Raw genomic sequence first — 21,469 nt, 5'->3', positions numbered from 1 at the left:
TACCTTCCACACCCAAATCCTAGATCAGCTGGCTAAGTCACGTCCTGAACAATTTATCCTTTCAATGAAATTTAATCTAAGCGAAAGCAGTGAATGAGCGCAGGCAGTATGTTGTGGGGTGCAGTTCCTCTCTTCCCTTCGGCTTGAGCAAAAGAGGAATCAACACGCTCCTAGCAACCAAGTCTCTAAATGAAAATAATATCATCAATAATAACGGGACTGCTCCCCACATTCAATTAACGCCAGAGCCCTTTGGGGTACAAAATGTGGCCCTGAAATGCAGCCCAGGCCCAGTTTATCTGCCTCTGCAGAGCCTGAATTCGTTATGCAGGGAAAATGCAAAATGCAAAACAAACTGGTGTTTTCAGAGGGCTTTGTCCAGAAAACCCCTTTAAAGTGAGAGAGGGGCTTTTGATAGCAGGAGGATGCACCTGCTGGGAATTGCAGGATGGGGGTGGAGATGCCCCCCTAATACAGTCTCCCCCACGCCCCCATCCCAAGGAGCGTGGGGAGGCAGATGCCTTTTGAAAAGGAATCAGACTGCAAAGGCACTCACAGCCATTTAAACGTGGCCACCGCGTGCAGGGACTAGGGATCCAGATGGTAAAAATTTCAAGGAGAAAATGTTTGGGGTCTGATTAAAAAGGCCAGATTTCCTGTCAACATCCTGTCTTCTTTTAATTTCAAAGATTCCTTTTAAGCTCCAAGTGACAGTAAAACCTCCGATCTGAGGATTAAAGTCACACGGGCTTCCCCCTCCCCCTTCTCCCCGGGAGATTTTCCCCACTGGTATTTTAAGATGTCACCCGGGAGACCTCAAAGAGCCACTCATCCCTTTTTCCAATTTGGAGTCGTCTTAATGGGACCAAGGACGGCCTCAGCTGCCAGAAGCCGCTGTTTCCAGCCACCTCAGGCACCCGCCACCCCCAGCCGCTGGCCCTTCCTGCCTTGCCCTTTCTCACGGCAGCTGTGAGAGGTTTAGGGGAAAACCAAGGCGTTTTCGTTTCATCTCGCTGCCCCCTTAAAAAAATGAAAATGAAACAGTCGCCTACTCCCCAGCAAAGAGAAAAAGCTCCTCTGAATGACTGGGGGTTGCCAGGGGTGGGAGCGCCCCCAGTCTCTGCCTGACATTCGGGATCCCGGCCGCAACCGTTTAGGGTTCGTTTAGGCCCCCGATCCCGGCCTAGAGCCTCCCGGTGTAAAATTTCAGAAGCCGGGAGTTGACGGTGTGAGCAGGAAGTGTTTCTGAAGCAGTGCAGAAGGAGGGGTGCTGCTCCTCTGAGAGGAGGGTAGGCCCTCTCCACCCTCCGCACCCCGCCTCCGGTGTCCTCGCCCTGGTCCCGGGGCTCCTCTGCCCCGCTGCTCGCAGGGCTGTGTCCGAGGGATCCGGCCTGGGGAAGAGCGAAGCCCCATCCGCCCGTTTCCGCATCAACATCTCTCCGCAGGGCTCCCCAAGGGTGGAGGGGCCAAATCCTCTAAAAGTCGTCCGTGTCGGGTGCATCCAAGAAGGAACGCCGAAGTCCCCGGCCGGAGCGCGCGAAGAGACCGAAAGCGCCCGTGGCTCGGCTGCTGGGCTCTAGCCGCGGGGTCGCGGGCACGTCCCCGCCCCTCCCTTTCTGGGGCCCTGGTTCCAGCAGCTGAGACGCCCGAAGGCACTGGGCCGGTGTCCTCCCGCCCAGGGCCCCGCACTCACCTTGAAGGCGACGGGCAGCGTCTTGTTACAGCGCCAGTGCGAGGGCAGCACGGAGCAGAGGAAGTTGGGGCTGTCGGTGCGCACGAGTTCGCCCGCGTGGTCCGCCAGCACGTCCACCATCGAGCGCACCTCGGGTCGGGCGCGCCCGCCGGGCCCCACGGCCGCCTGCGCGCCCAGCGCGCCGCTGTTCTCGCCCATCTTGCCGCCGCCGCCGCCGCAGGGGAAGGCCGTGGAGGGAGGTGTGAAGCGGCGGCTGGTGCTCGGGTCTACAGGAATACGCATAACAGCGGCCGTCAGGGCACCGGGCGGGCGGCGGCGGCGCGGCTCCCCCGGGGGTGGCTGGCGCTGGCGCCTCTTCGGCAGCCGCTGCCGCGAGAATCGGGAAAGCAGAAGCAGCCGGGCCAAGGCCTCAGGGCGCAGGGGGCGGCGCCCGGGGACGCCTCCCCTGGGCCAGCCAGCCGCGAGGCCTCGCTGCCCCGACGGCCGCGCAGCCTGTCCGCTAGTCCCGCATCCTGGGCGAGCGGCCCGCGTGTGGCCGCCCTCGCGGCGATCCCGGTTGCCTTGGCCGCGGCGGAGCCCGCGCGGGCTGTGCAGCCACCGCCGCCGCCTCCCGGCCCCGCAGCCCGCTAGCGGCCTCCCCACCGACTCCGCAGCCGCAGCCCCAGAGCAAATCCTCGAGAATCAAGTGGCGGTGCCGAAACCGCCCGCGAGGGGTTAGTACCCCGGGGCCCGCGGGGGCGGGGCCGGCCCGAGCGACGCGTCGTGCAGCCAATCGGAGCCCCCATCGCGGGCACCTCGGCAGCGCTCGCGGGGGAGGAACGGGGACCGCAGAAGGCCGCCCAACGGGGAGGGGCGGAAGGCTCCGCCCCGCCGAGGACGCCCGGGGTTGGGGGGCCCCCAGCGCGACAACCCGGGGCTCCTTGAGAGTTCTGGGGACCCGGAGCCGAGGCTAAGAATTCGCTTAAAACGTCTAGTCCCTACAGAGGCTCATTTGCCGCCGCCTCCTGACTCGGGGGCTGCAGCTGCTCTTCTGTCGCCCTTCCCGGCCGCCCGCAGCCAGGCCTCCCACTCCAGCTGCTTTCGGCCTGCGAAGCTTGCACTCTCAGCTGGGGGCCGCGGGGGCCTCAAGGCCGGTGACATCTAGCGGGGAGCTGCCCCAAAGTGGCTTCTCACTGCCCCTCCCTGTCCCGCAAATTATTTTGACCCAAGAGCCTCCACCGCATACGAGACTACGCGCGAGCCAGAGGCCTCTGCAGCTCCCAGCTCTGCGCGACTTTCCTCCCGGCCCCGGTGGCCCCGGTGGCCCCGGTGCCAACCTGGGGACGAAGGGAAGGGTGTCCCTTATGCGCCCTCATCGGCTTGGGGGCGAGTAACCCCATTTCTCTCCGCTCTCCCCTCAAAATAACTTTCAGCATCGCGCAGGCCTCGCTGCGTCGTTCTTCGTTGTGGCGGCCTGAGGGTCTTCGAAAAACGCGGTGGGGCCTGAAAAACGCGAGTGTTTACCCCCGCCCCCCGCCGACCCCGCGCGCATGTAAACACTGTCCTGCATCGTGGAAGAGGACGCGAGTCCCTCGTGAGAGGAAAACTGTGCAGAGAACGCAGGAATGGCTGCAAAGCTAAGGGCCCCTTCTTCCAAAGGAGGGAATTTTCATCCACCATGTGGATGCAAACTGGCTCCCGCGGGTCCACGCCCACCTCTGCCCGGGCGGTGCGCTTGGGCCACGCGGGCAGGGACCAAAGACAGCTCTGCCGAGGCACTGCTCGCCGGCCCTGGGTCCTCGCTCCCACTCCCGGCCGCGTGGCCCAACCATTCCCCGGCGGCAAGGAGGCAAACAATCCCTTTCCCGCCTCCTAGGCCGGGCGAGCGGGCGTAGGGACAGGCTACATCGAGGAGGGGAACTGGAAAGATCAAGCCGCCATTCACACTGAATTATCGCCACAGATGCGCTCCCTGGAGTCTGGGGAACGAACGCGTGCAGAGCCTCCCCGCCGTTTTGCAGATCGGGTTGGATATTCGTTGTTTCCGGCGCTCGACAGGTGCAAAACGACCGATTCCAAGCCTCGGGAGCAAAGAAGCATAGGATCTGAAGGTGGCTGCAAGATCTCGCCCTGGATCTGACCCCGGCCCATCGCGAGTCATTTCGTCGTTGCCAAACGAAATCAAGCCCTGCGTCCGCTCCAGGGAGGACCGGCTCTGGCCCAACCTCGACCACCTGGAGAGCTGATCCCCACCCCTGTCGGAGCCTCACGTCAGTCCCTCGGGCCATTTAGAGAACAGGGACGACGAAGGTCCATCACTGGACCTTTTTATAGAGCCTACACGTCGGAGTTGCCGATCGCCGGGGCTCAGGCCCGCTCGCTCACGTGAGCACTGACACTAGCCGCAGAACTAGAAGAAAGTGAGGAACCAGGACCTGGGCGCATCCAACCTCTGGGAGCTTCCTGCCAGGTAGGGCCCGGGGCCAGGGAGGACGGGCGACGCCGCACTGCCCTGGAGCGGCCAGGACCCGCTGCCTCTGAGGTTCGTAAATCCGATTTGTCAAATGGTTTTGGTTTGCAGCCATGCCCTTACTTGTCTCTCCGCCTGATTTCTCCCTCTCATCCTACGGCTGGTTTACAAATGGGTTTCCTGAGAATAGGACTCCTGTGGATCTTGGCACCTGGCATAGGACCCGTCATGGCTCCAGCCCTAAGGAAGGCGCTCGCTGCCAGTGGGCGCCAGAACCAGGGAACCTGGGTTGTAGACGTAGGAGGTCGCCGGGGCCGCCGGGGGAGGAGCAGTTCCGAGATCCACCGCTAGTTGACGCCTGCACTCTGCCAGCCGCGGAGATGCCCTGACAGGCTCTGCGCACAGATGTGCGCCAGCTGCGGTCCCGCGTTTAGGCGCCGCCGGCCGCCTCCTGCAAGCTGCCCCTTCTGGACAGACCTCCCGCCCTATTCCTCACCATCTGTGCGCTACGTATCGGACAAACCAGTGGCCTTGTGGTAGACCAGAGGCTGCCCTCTCCGCCCCAATGGACAAGGACGCTCTCTGCCTTCGCATCTCGGACACCGGAGGGCTCCTGCGCCCTCCGACCCGCTGCAGAACGTTCCCTCTGGCAGAAATGCACAGTACTTTCCTGTCCTGTTCCGGAGCACCGGGGTTGAGGAGCACTCACAGAGGAACAGACCAGCTCTTTCCCAATTTCAACCTAAGGCAAACCTGCTTTGTCCCCACCCCAGATCGACAGACCTAGGGTCACACCTCTCTCTCTCCTTCTCTTCCCACCCCCTCTCTCCCCGTTTTTCGAAGGACAGTTACAGTTGGAAAGCTCCCCGTCCCCAAGCTGGGACACCCAGTTACCCTGTCCCTTCCCCATCTTATGTGGACAGTCATCTCCTCTCCTTCTTCTCTGGGACCGATGGACAAACGGCCCACCTAAGGGAACGCCAAGTTGTCCACAGCAGGGGGAGGAAGCCAAGAGGTCTAGAGCTACCTTGGCCCAGAGCTGGGTAAACAGGGACACAACCTGGAGCCTGCAGAGTCTGGGTTCTGGGAGCCACTCCTCCCGCCAGTATCCTCCACCCCTGGAAGGGGATCCATGGGGTCAGAATGACCCTGCGTCGGGCACCATCCTCCTGCTGCAGGAGAATGTCTAGGAGTGCGCTCCTAGCACACTCCCGGTAGTGAGGTGCCTGCACGTCTCTCCCCTCCCACCAGAGAGAGTGCTTCTGAGGGCAGGTCTGATTCCTAGGGAGTCCCAGTGCTTGGGGAGGGGTGAGGACCCCCCAGCCGTGCCAGATAGTGGACGTATATGCTCTGGAAAACCTAAGAGGTCCATTGGCTGTGGAAGGAGCTTTGGTTTGAGGTTCCACTGCCTGAGTTCTTCCACCACCTACTGTGATCTAGGGAAAATTGCTTAAAACCTCTCTGAGCCTCATCTGTTTCGTCTGTATAGTGGGGGTAATAACAGTGGCCTCCTCATAGAATTGTGTGTAAAGTGCTTAGCACAGGCCTGGCACATAGGTGGTGCTCCATCCATTCTAGCTGGCACTGTTGTTTATACTAAAAAAATAAGTCCTGATCACTCCTTGTCTGGGGCCTTTGGCAAGTCCCTTCCCCTCTCTGGGCCTCACATTTCCCATTTGTGAAATACCCAGTTCCCAAATTCAAAGCTTCCCCAGACTCGGAATCTAGTCCTTGGCAATCCTGTCCCCCTTGGTTCTCCTGGGGGCGGCCTGGGGGAGCTAAGGAATGTCCAGGCAGAGACAGCTTGCAGGAGGGTTTTCCAGCAACCATCACAGGGCTGCCGGTGCCTGGACCTTGAGGACTCACCTTCCCCCGGGCTCTCAGACCCTCACTCTGGAAACCCACTCGCCTCATCCCCTACCTCCCCACAGACACTTTCCCAAGTAGAAACTGACCTCAGCCAGCACTGTCAGCCCTCGCGCCCTCCCCAGGAGGCGGCTGTTCCCTTTATCCTGAGTCTCGTGGGAGCCCCAGTCCAGTGAATAGACAGAGGACAGTCATGCAGAAGCTGATGGTTTCTCCCAGCCCGACCTCCACACCCACTCCAGAGAGACCCATGGTGAAAGCTGTTTCTTTCCTAGTGTCCTGGAACCCAAGGTGGAACATTCCTGTCCCTCACTGAGCCTCAGTTTCCTCTTCTGTGAATGGAGGTCATTCTAATCGCTCCATTTCACAATCTGGCGGGGAGGGGCATTGTGTTTCACCATATGAAAAACACCATCAATTGTTCCATGTGAAAGAAAAAGAAAGAGAATGCTGCTATTTAAACTAGGACTTGTCTGTATCCTTATTTCAGATATATATTTATACATATGTAAGTTTTATTATATATGCTACCTATATATCATATATTAAAACATACATATATAACTAGTGAGAAAGGGTCATGAAAAACAGTAATACGGTTGAGGGGTTGCTGCCTCCGGAGTTGGGAGCCTTCACCCCCGAGAATCCATCTCTGAGGCCGTCCCTCCTGGGCAGCCTCTCAGGAAGGCTTCTGCTGATGGGGCTGGAGGAAGAGGACAAGCGGCTTTGCAAATTGCAGGGTTTTTTTTTTTTTTTTTTCTCTTTTGGAAGGGGCCAGACTCTGAGGGGCGGGAGAGGGAGCTGGGGAGAGCATGGTGAGTAGGACACAGCTACAGCCTCTGCCGTTAACTGGCTGTAACTTTTGCCCAGGGTCTGCACCTCTCTGAGCCTTGGTCCCCTGGACAATAAAGTAGGAAGAGAAGTAACGGCCATGTTGGCTGAGGTGTTATCACATCCAGGCACTGTGTTTGGGCTTTAAGTGCGTCTTTCGATCCTCATGTGTACATGGTAGGTGTTACGCCCATTTAAATGAAAAGAAACATTGCTCAAGGTTTTCTGGGCTAAGGAGGACAAGCACCAGATTAAAAGCTCAATCTGACTCAAAATTCGGGGAGGAGGCACCTCAAATGGTTATATACGTTCCTCCTCCCTCCCCCCACCAGTGGTTAAATGAAGAAATGGGAAGAGCCCAGTGTACAGATATTGAAAGAGCTCAGTACGGTTAGCTGTGATGATGGTAGGGGAGCTAGAGGCAATACAATTTGTTAAACGACGGTGGACTTGGAAATCAGCAGACCCTTCAGACTCCGGGAAGCGGGTGCAGGGGTTATCCGCTCCCACAGCCTGCTCTCTTTTCACCTCGGAACCGACTCTCCTGGGAGGAGGCTGACTCAGCTGTAGTCCCCAGTATACAGATAGGAACACTGAGGTCCAGAACGGGGAGAGACTTGACCTGAGTCACCAAGGAAGAAGGGAGACTTGGACGGAGCTCCTGCAAGGCCAGGGGGCAGCACCACAGCCGGGCGGCCTGACCTCCGCCCACCCTGCTGGAGCCCGCAGACAGAGCCGCGAGCCAGGGCTGCAGGGCGTCCCTCCAGCGCCCCCTCCCGGCCAGGTGCGACCCATCGCTCCAGGGAAAGTGCCCCGTCTCGCTGCAGGCCTCACTTTCACCAACCTTCTAGGCTTTGGGCCGGCTCCCCGCAGTACCCCAGATGATTTTCACTGTGACCCCGGGTTGGAGCCTCAGGAGGTGCCGGCTCCCCTCTTGTCCCTGCAGCCGCGGAGCCCCCAACTCCCACTCCCACCCTGAGAGAGGGTGGGAGAGGGTAGCTCTCCTGGGAGAGGGTGCCCAGCTTTGGGAATGCGAGAGGGAGGACGGAGGGCAGAGGGGTGGTCTCAGCACAAGTGTGGCCAGGGGAGGGGAGGTGGCCCCAGCAGTAGCCAGGGAAGTGGATTCTGGCTTTGGCTCCCACCACTGGGTCTGGTCTTCCTACCACCCTCCCTGTTCCTCACCTTGGTCATCTATAAAACGGAAATAATTCTGGCAGAACTCTGTGGCCTATGACTGACAATTGCCCTAATTGGTTGGACTCCTGCTGTGTGCTGGGAGCGCTACCCCAATTATCACTAACCCTTATGAGGCTTCCGCAGGGTAGAGATTTTGTGTTCTCCACTTTACAGGTGGGAAAATTGAGGCTCAGAGAGTAAAGAGCTTCTTCCCTTTGGGGCTCAGAACCTGAGAGGTTCAAACAAGAAAGTCTCGAGGGCTCTTTTTTTTTTTTTTTTTTTGCAGTATCGTATTTCCCCCACCAGGGATTGAACCTGGGGCCACAGCTGAGTCCTAGCCACTGGACCACCAGGGAAGTCCCTTGAGGGCCCTTCTTTTAACATGACTCCTTGCCACAGAGCAGGGCTCTGTCTCTGCTCTGCTGGCTGGTCACAGTGCCTCCATCCACAACACTGGGTGGGTGCCAAGCTCCTTGCTGGCAGAGCCATCAAATCAGAGGACTCCTCTGTTGGGGGGCAGGGAAGAGCAGGAGAATGGTGAGAGGGGCCTGGGTATCTTGGAGCCCAAGGGGGCTTCAGGGAAGGGTGTGGCCTTTCCCCAGGCTCTGGATGGAGCTTTCCGCTCTGGCAGTTAAGGAAAGGGCTCTTCTGAGTGGCTGTTGCCTCTTGCATCCCCTATAGTAGAGGAAAGACAGGAGGGCTTTCAGGTTCAAAATGCCTCCAAACCTTAATCAGGTGGCAAGAATAGGAGTCCAAAAACCAATTTTCGAATAGGATTGGAACCACAGGGTTAGAATGCTGAGCTTTATTAATCATTACTGACAACAGTTAAAGTTCATCTAACCTCACAATATTTTTATGGGGGAGGTACAGTTATCACCCCCATTTTACAGGTGAGAAAACCGACGACAGAGAGGTTAAGTAATTTGCCCAAGGACACACAGCTGGGAAACTGTGGAGCTAGGATTCCAACCAGGCAGCATGGCCCCAGAGCCTACGTTCCTGACCACCACGCTCTTGTTCTCATGGACCAGAGTCAGTTGCTTGAAGTTACAGTCACGGAATAGAACTAGAATCCTGGCATGAGAACTGTGGGCAGGATTCAGAATTTTATAATGTCAGACTCCACAGGGCTCTGAGGTATCATATCCAAATCTCCTATTTATCAAATGGTGGAACCAAGGCCGAGGGAGGGGAAGGGTCTCCCTCAAGGTCGCAGCTTTGGCCAGGGGCAGAGTCTGGAACCCCCTCTCACCGCCTCCCACTGACTGTGCTCCAGGGTGCCTTTCTCTCCATGCCACCTCCCCCCATGCCTGCCCACCCAGTGCCTCCCGGGCCCAGCCAGTCCCATTAGGGATTTTCCATCGCCCCAAAAAGGTCCTAATGACTATCAGTCCTTGTGAAGCCTTAATTAATCTCAGAGGCCGATGGCTCTGAGGAGACTGGGGGCTTTGGCCTTACGCAGAGGAAGATTACGGCTCCATTTCATGTGGTAGTAGAGGAACGCCTCAGACATTCCTGACAGCAATAAAAGCCACATGGCTTTCCAGCGTCGCCCTTGGAAAAGAAAAAAAGCGCAGCCCTTTGCGGAAAGAAATCAACTATGAGCTGTATGCATGGCATGAGATAAAAACGGGGCAGAATGAGGTGGAGAAGAGTTGGTCTTTTATGTGGCCTCCGATGGCCACCGAGAGTGGCAGGGCCCAGCGGTCGTGATCCCAGCTGCAACCCCGGGGGAGAGGGGTAGCCCTCGGCGCGGTGGTAGAAACCACAGTGGCAGGGCCTCAGTCTCTCAACCTGAACTGAGTTTGAGCCGCCCCAGATGTCCCACAGGCAGGGCCAGCTTCCTGGGCCCGTGACCCATGCAGTCGCACAAAAGGGCCTTGCAATTGGATTCATGCTCTGCCGTCACTGCCTTGACATTCTTAATACTTTTTGAAGAAGGGGCATGCATTTTCATTTTACACTAGGCCCCTCAAATGATATGACTGGTCCTGCCCACAGGTCACCCCATCAGCCCATTGCCTCATGTCTCCTGGCCCCTTCCATGGGCCCAGGCCTGGGGAGAGTGTTTTTTGAGCACCTATATTATCTGAGGTGAACTTTAAAGCAACCTCGTGAATTGGGCAGATGTGGAAACTGAGGCTCAAAGAGGCTTCCATGCGGCAAGGAAGCCTAGATTTGGAGTCAGGTCCTTCTGACTCCAAAGCAAGTGTCTGAACCACTCCCCATTCTGCAGTCTTTCATGTTCATCATGCCCAGTGGGGATGGTGATGCACACGGTCAGGCTTTTTTATTCCCAAATAACAGAAGGGATAATTGAGGCCTGACAAGTGAAGGTACTCATGGTCATACCCAGTCAGTGGGGAAGGGATCCCTCGGTCCTGGACTGGGCAACAGTGGACCTGGGCCCAGACCCATAGGGCTGAGGGGGAGGGGTGTCCCAGTTTTATAGTTGTTTGTTGCACTTGTACATTTTTAGCTCTTCTGTGTGGGTCATTGCCTTGAGTCTGGCCTTGGATGTAGTGGGAGTCCTGGCCCCCCTCCCCCACTCTCCGTCCTAAACATCTAGAAGTCCTTCTTTGTGACTTCACTCTTTCATGCTCCAGTTTTCCTCTGCTACCCTCATTGGCTGGGGAAGCAGTTGTGCCTTATACCTTGATAAACACAAAGGGCTTCCAATCCTCTATGAATCATAGAAAGTTGGGGCTGAATGGAGCCTAAAGGTGGTCATGACTTATGACCTGGCTGCTGGCCCCAGGGGAGCCGTCCCCTTATTCCTTGCTGGGTAACCTCAGGCAAGCCCCTTCGCTCTCTGGGCCTCAGACACCCCATCAGGGAGAGAAATGTATTAGCCCACACTTGATCCCCAGGAGGACTGTCCATCTTCAATGTTCTAGCATTCCATGTTAATCTATGACTGGGGAAACTGAGGCCCAGGCAAGGTCATAGACTTGCTCAAGTTCACACGGGATGCTCACCGGCAGCCGGACCCAACTCTGAGGCTCCTGCCTGATAACCTAGCTTTTCTCTGCACAAACCTTTGGAGGGACCAACTCTGGTCTTGTCCTCCACAGGTCACCATGGCCTGTCAGGCACCTTAAGTGCCCAGGTCTGGAAGCCTCAGCTAAGGGTCCTCTTTAGGAAAAAATGTGCCTGGTGATGGTAATGTCCTTTATTTCCCACTCACGTTTAGGTTGTGTTATTGTTTCCATAATAAAAGCCTCTATTCCAGGTGTTATAATTTGGCTAGAAAATGGGGAGGAAGGGTCAAACTCTAGGACCCAAGGGGCAGGTGAGGGATAGAGCGCTGGAAAGCCAGGAGAAGAAAGATCTTACTGGACCCAAGGCACACAGGGTACGTGCACACACACACACACACACACACACACCTCTTCTCATGCGCACACTCTCACACAAACTCACTCACACTCACACATCTATGTGGACAAGTCCTCATGGAGGCCAACACTGCTAGGTCACAGCCGCACATGTAAACAGTTAAGTGTATGTGTGTGCAAAGACGCTCACAAGGAGACACATCTGTCTGTGTCAACACTCACAGACCCATTAGTGTAGACGCAGATAGGCCTCCATAGGCACACGTCAAGTGCATGTAGACACAGACCATCCTGTGGACAGAGCTACATGCAAACTTTGAGGCAGGTGTGGAGTAAGGGCTCAGAGCTTGAATTTGTTCTCTAGCTCAGCTCTGGGAGGAGTTGAACCCTGGCTGTGGAAGTTTCTGCTGCTTCTTAGTTCAAGGGCATTGACTCTCTAGGTGGTTTGTGAGCCCAGTGCTTTCAGACACTTGCCCAGTATCTGACTGTTAACCTCCTTCCCTCCCAAATGCTCCATGGAGGTGAGGGGAGCCTGCCCTCTTGGTCCAGAAAAAGGTGGCTGTTATATGAGGGTTGCAGGGAGGGTCCCTGAGGCAGCCTGGGCTGGAGGGCAGAGCATGAGCCTGGGGCCCCAAAGCCCTGGGGTCAGGCTCAGGCTGAGAGGCCCTGGACATGACACATCACCTTCCTGAGCTTCAGCCACCTCACCTGTAAAACGGGGTAATTACTGCTTCTCCAAGGGTGTTGTGAAGGGGCTTCTGGCTCCCGTGGGAGCTCAGAAACAGCAGCTGCCACAGCCTGACCACCCCTGCAGGGTGAGTCACCCTGAACCCCCTCTTTTAGGGCCTAGGTGACACCCCCAGGGACCTCAGCATGGGGAAGAGTATTGAAGCCATGTCATTTGATGAACTGTTAAAGCAACTGGGAACTTTGTCCTGGGGAAGAGCAAGCCTGGGGCTGAGAGCTCTGCTTTCAGATCTCTGAAGAGCCCATGCGTGGCAGGGGACCATACGAATGCTGGGGATGGAACTATGGCCAGTGGCTGTTGGGCTCCATATGAGGAAAAGAAGCAGAGACAGAATGAGACATTCCTCTAGAGGTAGAGAGCTCCCCGTCATGGGAGGTATTCAAGTTGAGGCCAGGATATTGTAGAGGGGATTTAAATGTTGGATGGGGCTGGAGGATGGACCAGGTACCAGTGTCTAGCCTAGGTTTGGCTCATAGTAAACATTTATTGAACAAATGATAGAGTGAAACCAAAGTTCCATTTGTGACCTGACAGTCTGTGATGCAGGGTCTACCAGCTCTGAGTTCTCACCCTGGCATCTTTACCTGCTAGTGTGTGACCTTGGGCCTCCTCAAGCCTCAGTCTCCTCATCTGTAAAATGGGGAGAATTGACCACCTTCCATGATCTTCCCTCCAAATAAATTTTAGTAGTTCAATAGCTCACATCTTTTATTGCTGCCTTTCAGTTCATTCCAAAATGACTGCTCTTATAAATAGAAAATGACACTGAAAGCAGAAAGCATACAGACAAGCAAGATGATGGTTAACACAAAGACCAGGAGAGTGGTTCCCCTGCCCCGCCGTGGCAGGGAGAGGGAGAAGGAGGGATGTGATTGGGAAGGGGACACTGGTGGGAGCCCTAAGGTCCACTTAGTGGTTTTTTTTTTTTTTTAACATCTTTATTGGAGTATAATTGCTTCACTGTGTTGTGTTAGTTTCTGCTGTACAACAAAGCGAATCGGCCACATGCATACATGTATCCACATCTCCCCTCCCTCTTGTGTCTCCCTCCCACCCTCCCTCTCCCACCCTCCCTCTCCCACCCCTCTAGGTGGTCGCAAAGCACCGAGCTGATCTCCCTGTGGCATGCAGCTGCTTCCCACTAGATATCTGTTTTACATTTGGTAGTGTATATATGTCAATACTGTCCTCTCACTTCGTCCCAGCTTACCCTTCTCCCTCCCTGTGCCCTCAAGTCCATTCTCTACATCTGTGTCTTTATTCCTGTCCTGCCCCTAGATTCATCAGAACCATTTATTTTTAGATTCCGTATATATGTGTTAGCATACGGTATTTGTTTTTCTCTATCTGACTTACTTCACTCTGTATGACAGACTCTAGGTCCATCCACCTCACTTAGTGGGGTTTTTTAAAAGCTAGGCGGTGGGTTTATGGATGTCTGTTTTATTATTATCATTTAAACAATATTTATACACACTCCCTGTTACTATATTTTACAATAAAATATTTTAGGAGAAAAGCAAAAGGTAAAAAAGCCCTCTCTCCCCGAAAAATCCCTCCCTCCCCGAAACCTCTGAAAAAATGATTGACAAAAATGCTGAAATTTGCATAGAGTTGCAAAACTGCCCATGGTGCATCAAAGTTGGAGAGTGTGTATTCTTGGCCAAATCACTGTTTCAACCAGATTGTCCTGTCCACCAGCTCACTCAGCTGAATCATCTGGTGGCCTTGAAGCCATCCTCATCATGGCAGCCCCCCATGTGGAGCATTTTGGGGTACCCAGCCCCTGCTGAGCATGCTCCCTACTGAGCTCCTTAAATCTTACCAACAGCTTTCTAGGTACATGTCATCGGGCCTGCTTTACAGACGAGGGACTGAAGATCATTGAGTAAGTCTCCTGGACCCAGCTAGGAAGGGGCAGAGCTGGCATTTGAATCAAAATCTTTTGATGCTGAAGTTGTGCCCTGCTGTATGCAGCGGCCTCACCCCAGGGGCCAGGCCCTTCAATATAATAACTAATGATATCCACACTTCGCACGTATTATTGCATTTATCCTCACGGCCACCTTATGTGTTAAGTACCCTTATTATTACTTCCATTATAGCACTAGGAAAACTGAGGCACAGAAAGGTTAATAAGTTGCCCCGGTTCACACCTCAGGTGAGCTTTGAACCTAGGCAGCCTGTGCTACCCTGCCAGGCCCATGGGGAGCACAGACGCCATGGACACAAGACAGAGCTGTGGCCTGGGGTCCACAGATGACCCCCAGGAACCGAAGGCCAGCAGGAATGGATGGCTGGGGTTGGGGCATGCAGCAGGGAGGTCTGCTCCCAGAGTGACACCAGCCCTGTGCAATGAGCTGTGTCCGTCCCTCTTCGCCTAGCGGGCCTGTGGCCCTTGGGGAGGTGCTGCGGATGTGGGCAGAACCGAACAGAGGCTAGAGCAGGCTGGGCCACAGGCTCAGACACTGGGCACTCTTTGTCATCTGCTGTTGGCATGAGTTTGTCCCTGGCAAGAAGGTGACGTTCATCACCTGTGCACCTCTGGGTGCCCCTGAGTGACTTCTGGAACGGGATCATAAAATGTGCTCAGACCCTGGGTGGGGGCTGCACCCTCTTACTGCCCCATCTCTGAACCTCAGTCAAATCAGGAGTGGGCTTGATGCTCTGAAAGTCCTTAGCTCACAGAGGCCTGGTCCCATCCTAGGAGCGCAGGGGGAAATGTTCCCATTCCTATCCTCGGGGAGCCCTGCACTTGATGGGGGAAGAGCTGGGGTGGAAAGGAAAAGGGGAAATAAGCAAAGGAAGGAGGAGGCTCTAGCTAGATTCGTTCAGTCAACAAACGTTTCTTGAGCGTGTACTATGCGCCAGGGGATATTTTAGGTGCTGAGGGTACAGCAATGGACACGATAGCTTAGACTCCAGCAGGGAAGGCACAAGATAAACAAGGAGGCAAATACATAAACACGAAGATAGACAGTGGGTGGTCACTAACTCCTTAGACAGGCAGGTCAGTGAAGGTCTCTCGGAGGAGGTGACATCTGCGCTGAGACCTGAAGGTTGAGGAGACTCAGGTGGAGGAAAGGAGAGGGGAGCTGGTGGGAGGGCCCACAGCACGGCAGGAAGCAGCTTCTCCCACCTGCCTTCTCCCACCTCCTCTGCACCAGGCACGTCCATGATTCTAAAACTTGTTTCCCCTTTTCTCCCTTTTTGCTTCTCCCACAATAGCCCTGAGAACCAGATGGGGCGAATTGAAGTAGCCTGACCTAGAGCTGAGGAAGCTGAGGCTGGAGATGAGAGGGGCTTGTACTGCATTCCTTTGTGCCTCAGTGCCAGGACCCCACCAGGCCCCATACCCGGCCTGGTGCTCCTCAGGCCGGCCTCACTGTCCAGCGTGTTCTTCAACCTCCAAGTCCAGGCAGGCGACAGCCAGAGTGGAGTCAGGCCATGGGCACCGCTCCTCAGGGGTCACGGGGCTAGAAACGTGGGCTGCTGGGCAGGGCCTGGGAGGGACGGCACTGGGGGCTCTGCGCCCGGCCCTGATTGGAACAAGGTGGCGGCCCTGGGAGCCCAGCCGGGCTTCACTGATCTTGCCTGGTGTTCTAGCCACCGGGTGGGGCCGGCACCGGGCAGGCTGCCGGTTTTCCCAGGTGTGGGAACACCCTGGGGGAATGGCCTTTCATGTGGCTGTGAGGTAGGCATGCCACCCAGCACGTGGGGGAGGCCAGGGCGTCGGGGGCACGCTGGCAGCGTAGGGGCCTTCCGGAGACTTGGAACCCCACAGCCGGCCAATGTCAGGCTCCCGGAGACAGGGTCACGGACTCCAGACTCTGAGACACTGCAAGAATGGCGGAATCTTTGTCATCGGAACTCACATTTATTGAGTGTTCACTGTGTGCCCACAGTGCTGAGCACTTTATACGGTTTAACTCCGTGCATCCTGGGTTCTATGATCCCCCCCACTTACAGGTGGGGAGACTGAATCTCATCAGAGTTAAGTAACCTACCCAAGGTCACACAGTTATGAGGCTTTTGTCCTAGAATATAAGATCCCTAGAATCAGAGGGTCTTGGAGTGTGGAAATCACAGCTGGTTGATATTGGGAAGACCTTGAAGATCCTTGAGTCCAGCTCCCTTGAATCCCTTTTCCTTCTCATCTTGCGGTACTTCTGAGGGGAGTTTGGCCTTTGATGTGAGTGGGTGTCAGCTTAGCAGGACAGGGTGGTACTGGGGGCAGGGGTTGAGGGCCAGGAATGGGAAGGGCCATCACTGATTCTCCCCTTCCAATCAGCCCTGTGGGGTTCTGCACGACTGCCCCCCACTCTTCCATCTGTCTGTCCTCATCTCTTTCCACTCTTTCCTTCCCTCATCCCACTCCAGCCACACTGGCCTCCTCGCTGGTCCTCAAACACACAATTATACCCCCAGCACAGTGCCCTTGCACATGCTGTTCCCTCTGCCTGGAAAGCCTTTACATGCAGTCTGCATGGCTCAACTCCCCACCTCAGTCAGGTCCCTGACACCCCAGTGAGAGGCCCTCTTGGAGCCCCAGCAATAGGCAGAGTAATGGCTCCAAAAATGCCCACATCCCAACCACTGAAACTGAATATGTCACCTCACATGGGAAAAGGGACTTTGCAGATATGATGAAGGTTAAGGACTCTGAGATGGGGAGATTGCTCTGGATTACCTGGGTGGGCCTAATACATCACAAGCGTCCTTACAAGTGGAAGAGGGAGGCAGAAGAGGACAGTCAGAGGGAGAGTTGAGACGGAAAACTGATTGGGGAACCAGAGAGATGGCAGCATGAGAAGGACTTGGCCCAGTGTTGCTGGTTGTGAAGACAGAGGAAGGGGCCCGTAACCAAGGAAAGCAGATGGCCTTTAGAAGCCGGACAAGACGAGGAAATGGATTCTCCAGTAGCCTCCAGAAAGAAACACAGCCCTGCCAGCACCTTGCTCTTAGTGAGACTCACATAGGCCTTCTGACCCCCCAGATCTGTAAGATAATAAATGTATGTTGCTTTAAGCTACTGCATTTGTGATGATTTGTTACAGCAGCAATAGGAAACTCATACATCCTTCTTCCCCTATTTATACTCATTTAGCACAGTTATCATTGCCTGATAAATTACACTTTCACTTACGAATTGTCTTTTCCCTCCCCCAGCACCAGAATGCCAACTCCAGGAGGGCAGGGTATTTTTTTTTTTTCATTTGGTTTCGCAGTCCCAGTTAGAGTTGCCATATTTAGCAAATAAAAATACAGAACACCAAGTTAAATTGAATTTCAGATAAACAACAAATACTGTTTTAGTGTAAAGTTGTCCCAACGATTGCAGTCATTCATTGTTTATCTGAAATTCAACTAATTTTGGTGTCCTGTATTTTGTCTGGCAACTCTACTCCCAGTGCCTAAAAAAGTGCTTGAGATCATACCAGGATCTCAGTAAATATCTGTTGAATGAGTGAAATAAATAAATGAATGAATAAACATTAAATTCTAGCTTAAAAATCCTTTTGGCTTCCAGAATTCCTACAGGATAAATAACAGCAAATAATGAAAGCAAACAGTTTCATGGCCCTTCCTATATACCAGGTACCGTTCTGAGTGCATGACAATTACTAACTTACTCAGTTCTTGCAGTAACCGAATGGGGTCATTAGCCCACTTTACAGATGAGGAAGCTGAGGCCCACGAGTGGCAGAGCCAGGCAGTGCAGGGCCCTCGAAGACCCTGGCTTACAGAACATTCTAGCTTTATCTCCTGGTTCACTTCCCTACACATAGTGGATTCTTTCTCTCTAATAGACCATGGTGCCTCTCTGAGGGGTGGCTTCCCCCTTTGCTCTGACTGCAGAACTCCTGCTCATACACCAAAGCCATGTCCTAATTCCCCTTCATTGTGAGACTGTCTCTGATGCTCCCAGGAGGACTTGGTCCCTTGTCTGAATGCACTGTATGTAAGGACTTGCTGTTTTGTCCTTTACTCCCCCAGACTATGACCTCCCTGAGGACAGAACTGAGTCATTTTCAGCTCTCTGGCCGAGGAACTTAGAACTGAGCATGGCTCTAAGGGGCTTTCCAGAAGCATTTAAGGACCAGTGAATGAATGAATGAATGAGTGGTGAATGAATGAACGAGGGAATGAACGAACATCTTTCCCACTCTGGGCCTCAGTTTTAGAGTCTATGAAAGGGGAAGAACAGTCTCTAATCCCTACCCCCTCATCTCTTGAAACAAAACACATTTTTTGCTGATTATAAGAATAATACACATTCATTAAAGAAAAATTGGAAAATAATAAAATTATGCAGAAGAAAATTAAAACCACCCATAATCCTGCCACCCAGAACAATTGTTAATATTTTGGTTTTCAGCCTTCTGGTATTCTTACTATATGTATAGATTTTTTTTCTTCTCTCCCTCCCCCCTCGCTCTGTCTTTCCTTCTTTTCTTTTCTAACAGTGGGAACCTGTAGTCCATGTTTTGAACCTGCTTTTGAAACTCACCAACATACAGTGTGCATTTCCCCTTGATCTTAATCCTCTCCCTGACGGCAGGCAACAAAACTACACTGATCGGGCATGGTGGGGGTAAGTGTGTGGAGAGACCCCCCAGTTCCAGCTGGACCACCGTGGTATTCCCTCGTGGTGAGTCCTTTGAGGTGTTTCTGGATCTCAGTTATGAAGACACTGCTAGAACACCCCAGTGTGGACGCCTTAGCCTCGTCCCTGGTTCCTCCCTTGGAACGTGTTCCAGGATGGGGACCCCCGTGTGGACACTCTTGGGCTCTCGACCCCACCTGCCTGCTTCTCCCCAGTCCTGCTCCTACCATTCGCCTTGGCTTTCTGGGCTTGGCAGGAAACTGTGGGAGTTATTTGACCTCCTCGGAAGAAAACCCCCCTCTACATCCAAGGCCTCACTGGTTCCATCCAGGCTGAAGATACCCATTTATTTAGCCATTTGTCCGCTTTATAGTCTAAGGCTCATGATTTCCATCTCAGGCACTCGGTTCTAACTGAAACAGCCTCAGACATCTCTGAGGGTGCTCACGACCTCAGGCCTGCATAGACATCATGTGTTAATAATTCAATGACTGAACTTACCTCATACCAGGCCCTGTGCATCTCTGTGCGTCCCCACAATCACCCTTGGAAGTAGAGATGACTATCTCCCATCTTACAGATGAGATCACTGAGGGTCTGAGGATGAAGCGGCTTGGCCGAGCTTACAGAGCAGGGAAACAGGGCATCTGGGATTCACCCTAGGTTGGCCTGACTCAGTGTAAAGCTGACTCTTCTGTCCTCCAGGGGCTGCACCTGTGTAGACCACTGATTCTACCCTGAAGAGCTGTGAGCCTTGTAATCTGGGGGTGCAAAGACCTAGCCCCCCTGCCCCTGCTGCCTGCTACCTGATGGGGCAGAGTCCCAGCATCACTGGGAAGTAAGGAGAGAGCTTTGGCCTACAAGCTGGGTGGGCCAGATTCTGTCCGCTGTCCTGATGCTGTGTGTGCCCTCACCCTCTCCATCTGTAAAATGGGAGAGCAGGGACTCAGATGACAGCCTCCTGGGCATGCGGCTTCTCTGAGCACAGCCGTGGTGATACTCACCGCTGAGTCAAAGGAAGAGAGAACTCTTGTCAGACGGGCCACGTCATCAGAGGCAGCCAAGCCTGGTTCTTGTGGGGTTGGAGTGGGCAAGTCTCAGTCCTAGACCTGACAGCCCCAGATGGAGCCTACTCACCACACCCCGCCCCCCAGCCCCGGCAGATGGGAGGCTATTTTTTAACCAACCCCACAGGAAGAAGAGGCCAGAAATGAGTTCAGGGGGTTAACCCAGGTCCCTGGGGACCCCTCCTATTTGCATCCTCTTTCCCCCACCAGCCAGGGAGCTGAGTGGACTTCACCTGGAGCTCCCTGGAGCCCTCCAGAGCTCCCAGCAGATCAGACTGTTGGAGCTGGAAGGTCCCCGTGTGGTCCCCGTGTGATAGGCAGGGAAACCGAAGCCCAGAGAGGTTGGACTAGGCCTGCTTTCCTCACCACCCCCTCTGCTGTGTGCTTCCACCTCCTCTGCCTCCACCTTCCTGGGGTGACCCAGGGCAAGCAAGACCCTCCTGTCTGGGCCTCAGTTTTCCCACTTGTCAGATCATGAGTCCCCTCTGGGCATCTCTGAAGCGTCTCCCAGCTGGAGAACCTCTTTCTGAGCTGGGGCTTCCACTCTGTCCCATCAGTCCTGGGTTTCCTGGGAGGCTCGAGAAGCGTCAGCCCTGTGGACAGGGGCCAGTGGCAGGTGTCTGGGGGCCCCCCAGGAGAGGAAGAAATTCCTGGCCGGAGAAGCGGGGACCAGCCTGGGTAGGGGCAAAGCCGCTTCCCTTGCGGCCTCCCTCAGACCACACCACCAGGTGTACCTGGTCCCCACAGACGGGGGTTCCTGAAAAGTCGGGTGTCTTTCACAGTGGGTGTGGCCGCTGATGTGTGTTTGCCTCTGTGAGTGTTCACACGTACGTGGTGGGGGTGGGAGGAACATGCGGGCCAGTGGGCACACGGGCCTGGGGGGACCAGACTTTGGTTGCTGAACAGGGGCAGCTTGTGTTAGGCCCTACCACAACCACAGGTCCCACCCAGAACCCCTTGGCTGGGGCTGGTCTAACCTGAAGGTGGAATGCACGTGGCGGAGGGGTGCATGCAGGGCAGGCGTATGGGGGGGAGGGGCACATGTGACGAGGGGGTATATGTGGGGGAGGTTTGCATGTGGGGGAGGGGATCATGTGGGGGAGCGGGGCACGCTGGGCCCAGCGCCCCGGTGCTGTCGGGGTCTCCAGGAGCTGGGACCCCAGTGAAGGTCTGAGGGGAGCTGACTCTGACTTGCCTCCTTTTTATTGTCTGTTTAAAACAACACTGTTAATAAATAACATTAATTGAGGGTCTCACATAACACACCCCTGGCCCCGTGATACAAGTAGAATGAGCACAATGAAAAAACTTGTACAAATACAGAAAAACACCTAAAAAATGTTGACGCCTGAAATCTTAGAGCCAGAGTGAATACCATGCATCTTTGAGGAGGAAGGTGTCTCTAGAGCCTCTTGATATAAATCATCTTAATTCTCATACCCTGAGCATTTCACTGGGGCCAGGGGCGGAGCTAAGCACTTGAAATACTGTCTTGGTTAATTGTCTGAACTGTTGTTCTCTCCCTTGTACAGATGAGGAAACTGAGGGAAAGGGAGCTTAAATATGACCCTCGGGGAGTAAGTGGTGGAGCTAAGATTCGAACCCAGGTCTGGCTAATTTGCAAGTGCAGATCCTCCCGGGGTCCAGGACTCGGCTCCCCTGGGAAAACTGTGTTCACTCATTCATTCCTC

At 54.6% G+C, this 21,469-nt stretch overlaps 1 protein-coding gene across 1 annotated transcript in view; it reads right to left on the bottom strand.

Annotated features, from left to right (window-relative positions):
* Positions 1 to 2,379, bottom strand: part of RUNX3 (RUNX family transcription factor 3) — a 29,162-nt gene extending 26,783 nt beyond the window's left edge. Inside the window, exon 1 of the mRNA XM_029228719.1 lies at positions 1,694 to 2,379. Within this exon, the coding sequence (XP_029084552.1) occupies positions 1,694 to 1,975 (282 nt within the window). The 5' untranslated portion in view covers positions 1,976 to 2,379. The remainder of the gene's footprint in view (positions 1 to 1,693) is intronic.
* Between the last annotated feature and the right edge of the window lie 19,090 nt (positions 2,380 to 21,469).

Source organism: Monodon monoceros, unplaced genomic scaffold, assembly GCF_005190385.1.
Source record: "Monodon monoceros isolate NGI ecotype Baffin Bay Population unplaced genomic scaffold, NGI_Narwhal_1 Super_Scaffold_18, whole genome shotgun sequence".
Lineage (NCBI taxonomy): Eukaryota > Metazoa > Chordata > Mammalia > Artiodactyla > Monodontidae > Monodon > Monodon monoceros.
The sequence above is the reverse complement of the archived record's forward strand: the minus strand, read 5'-3'. Positions and strand labels throughout refer to the sequence as shown.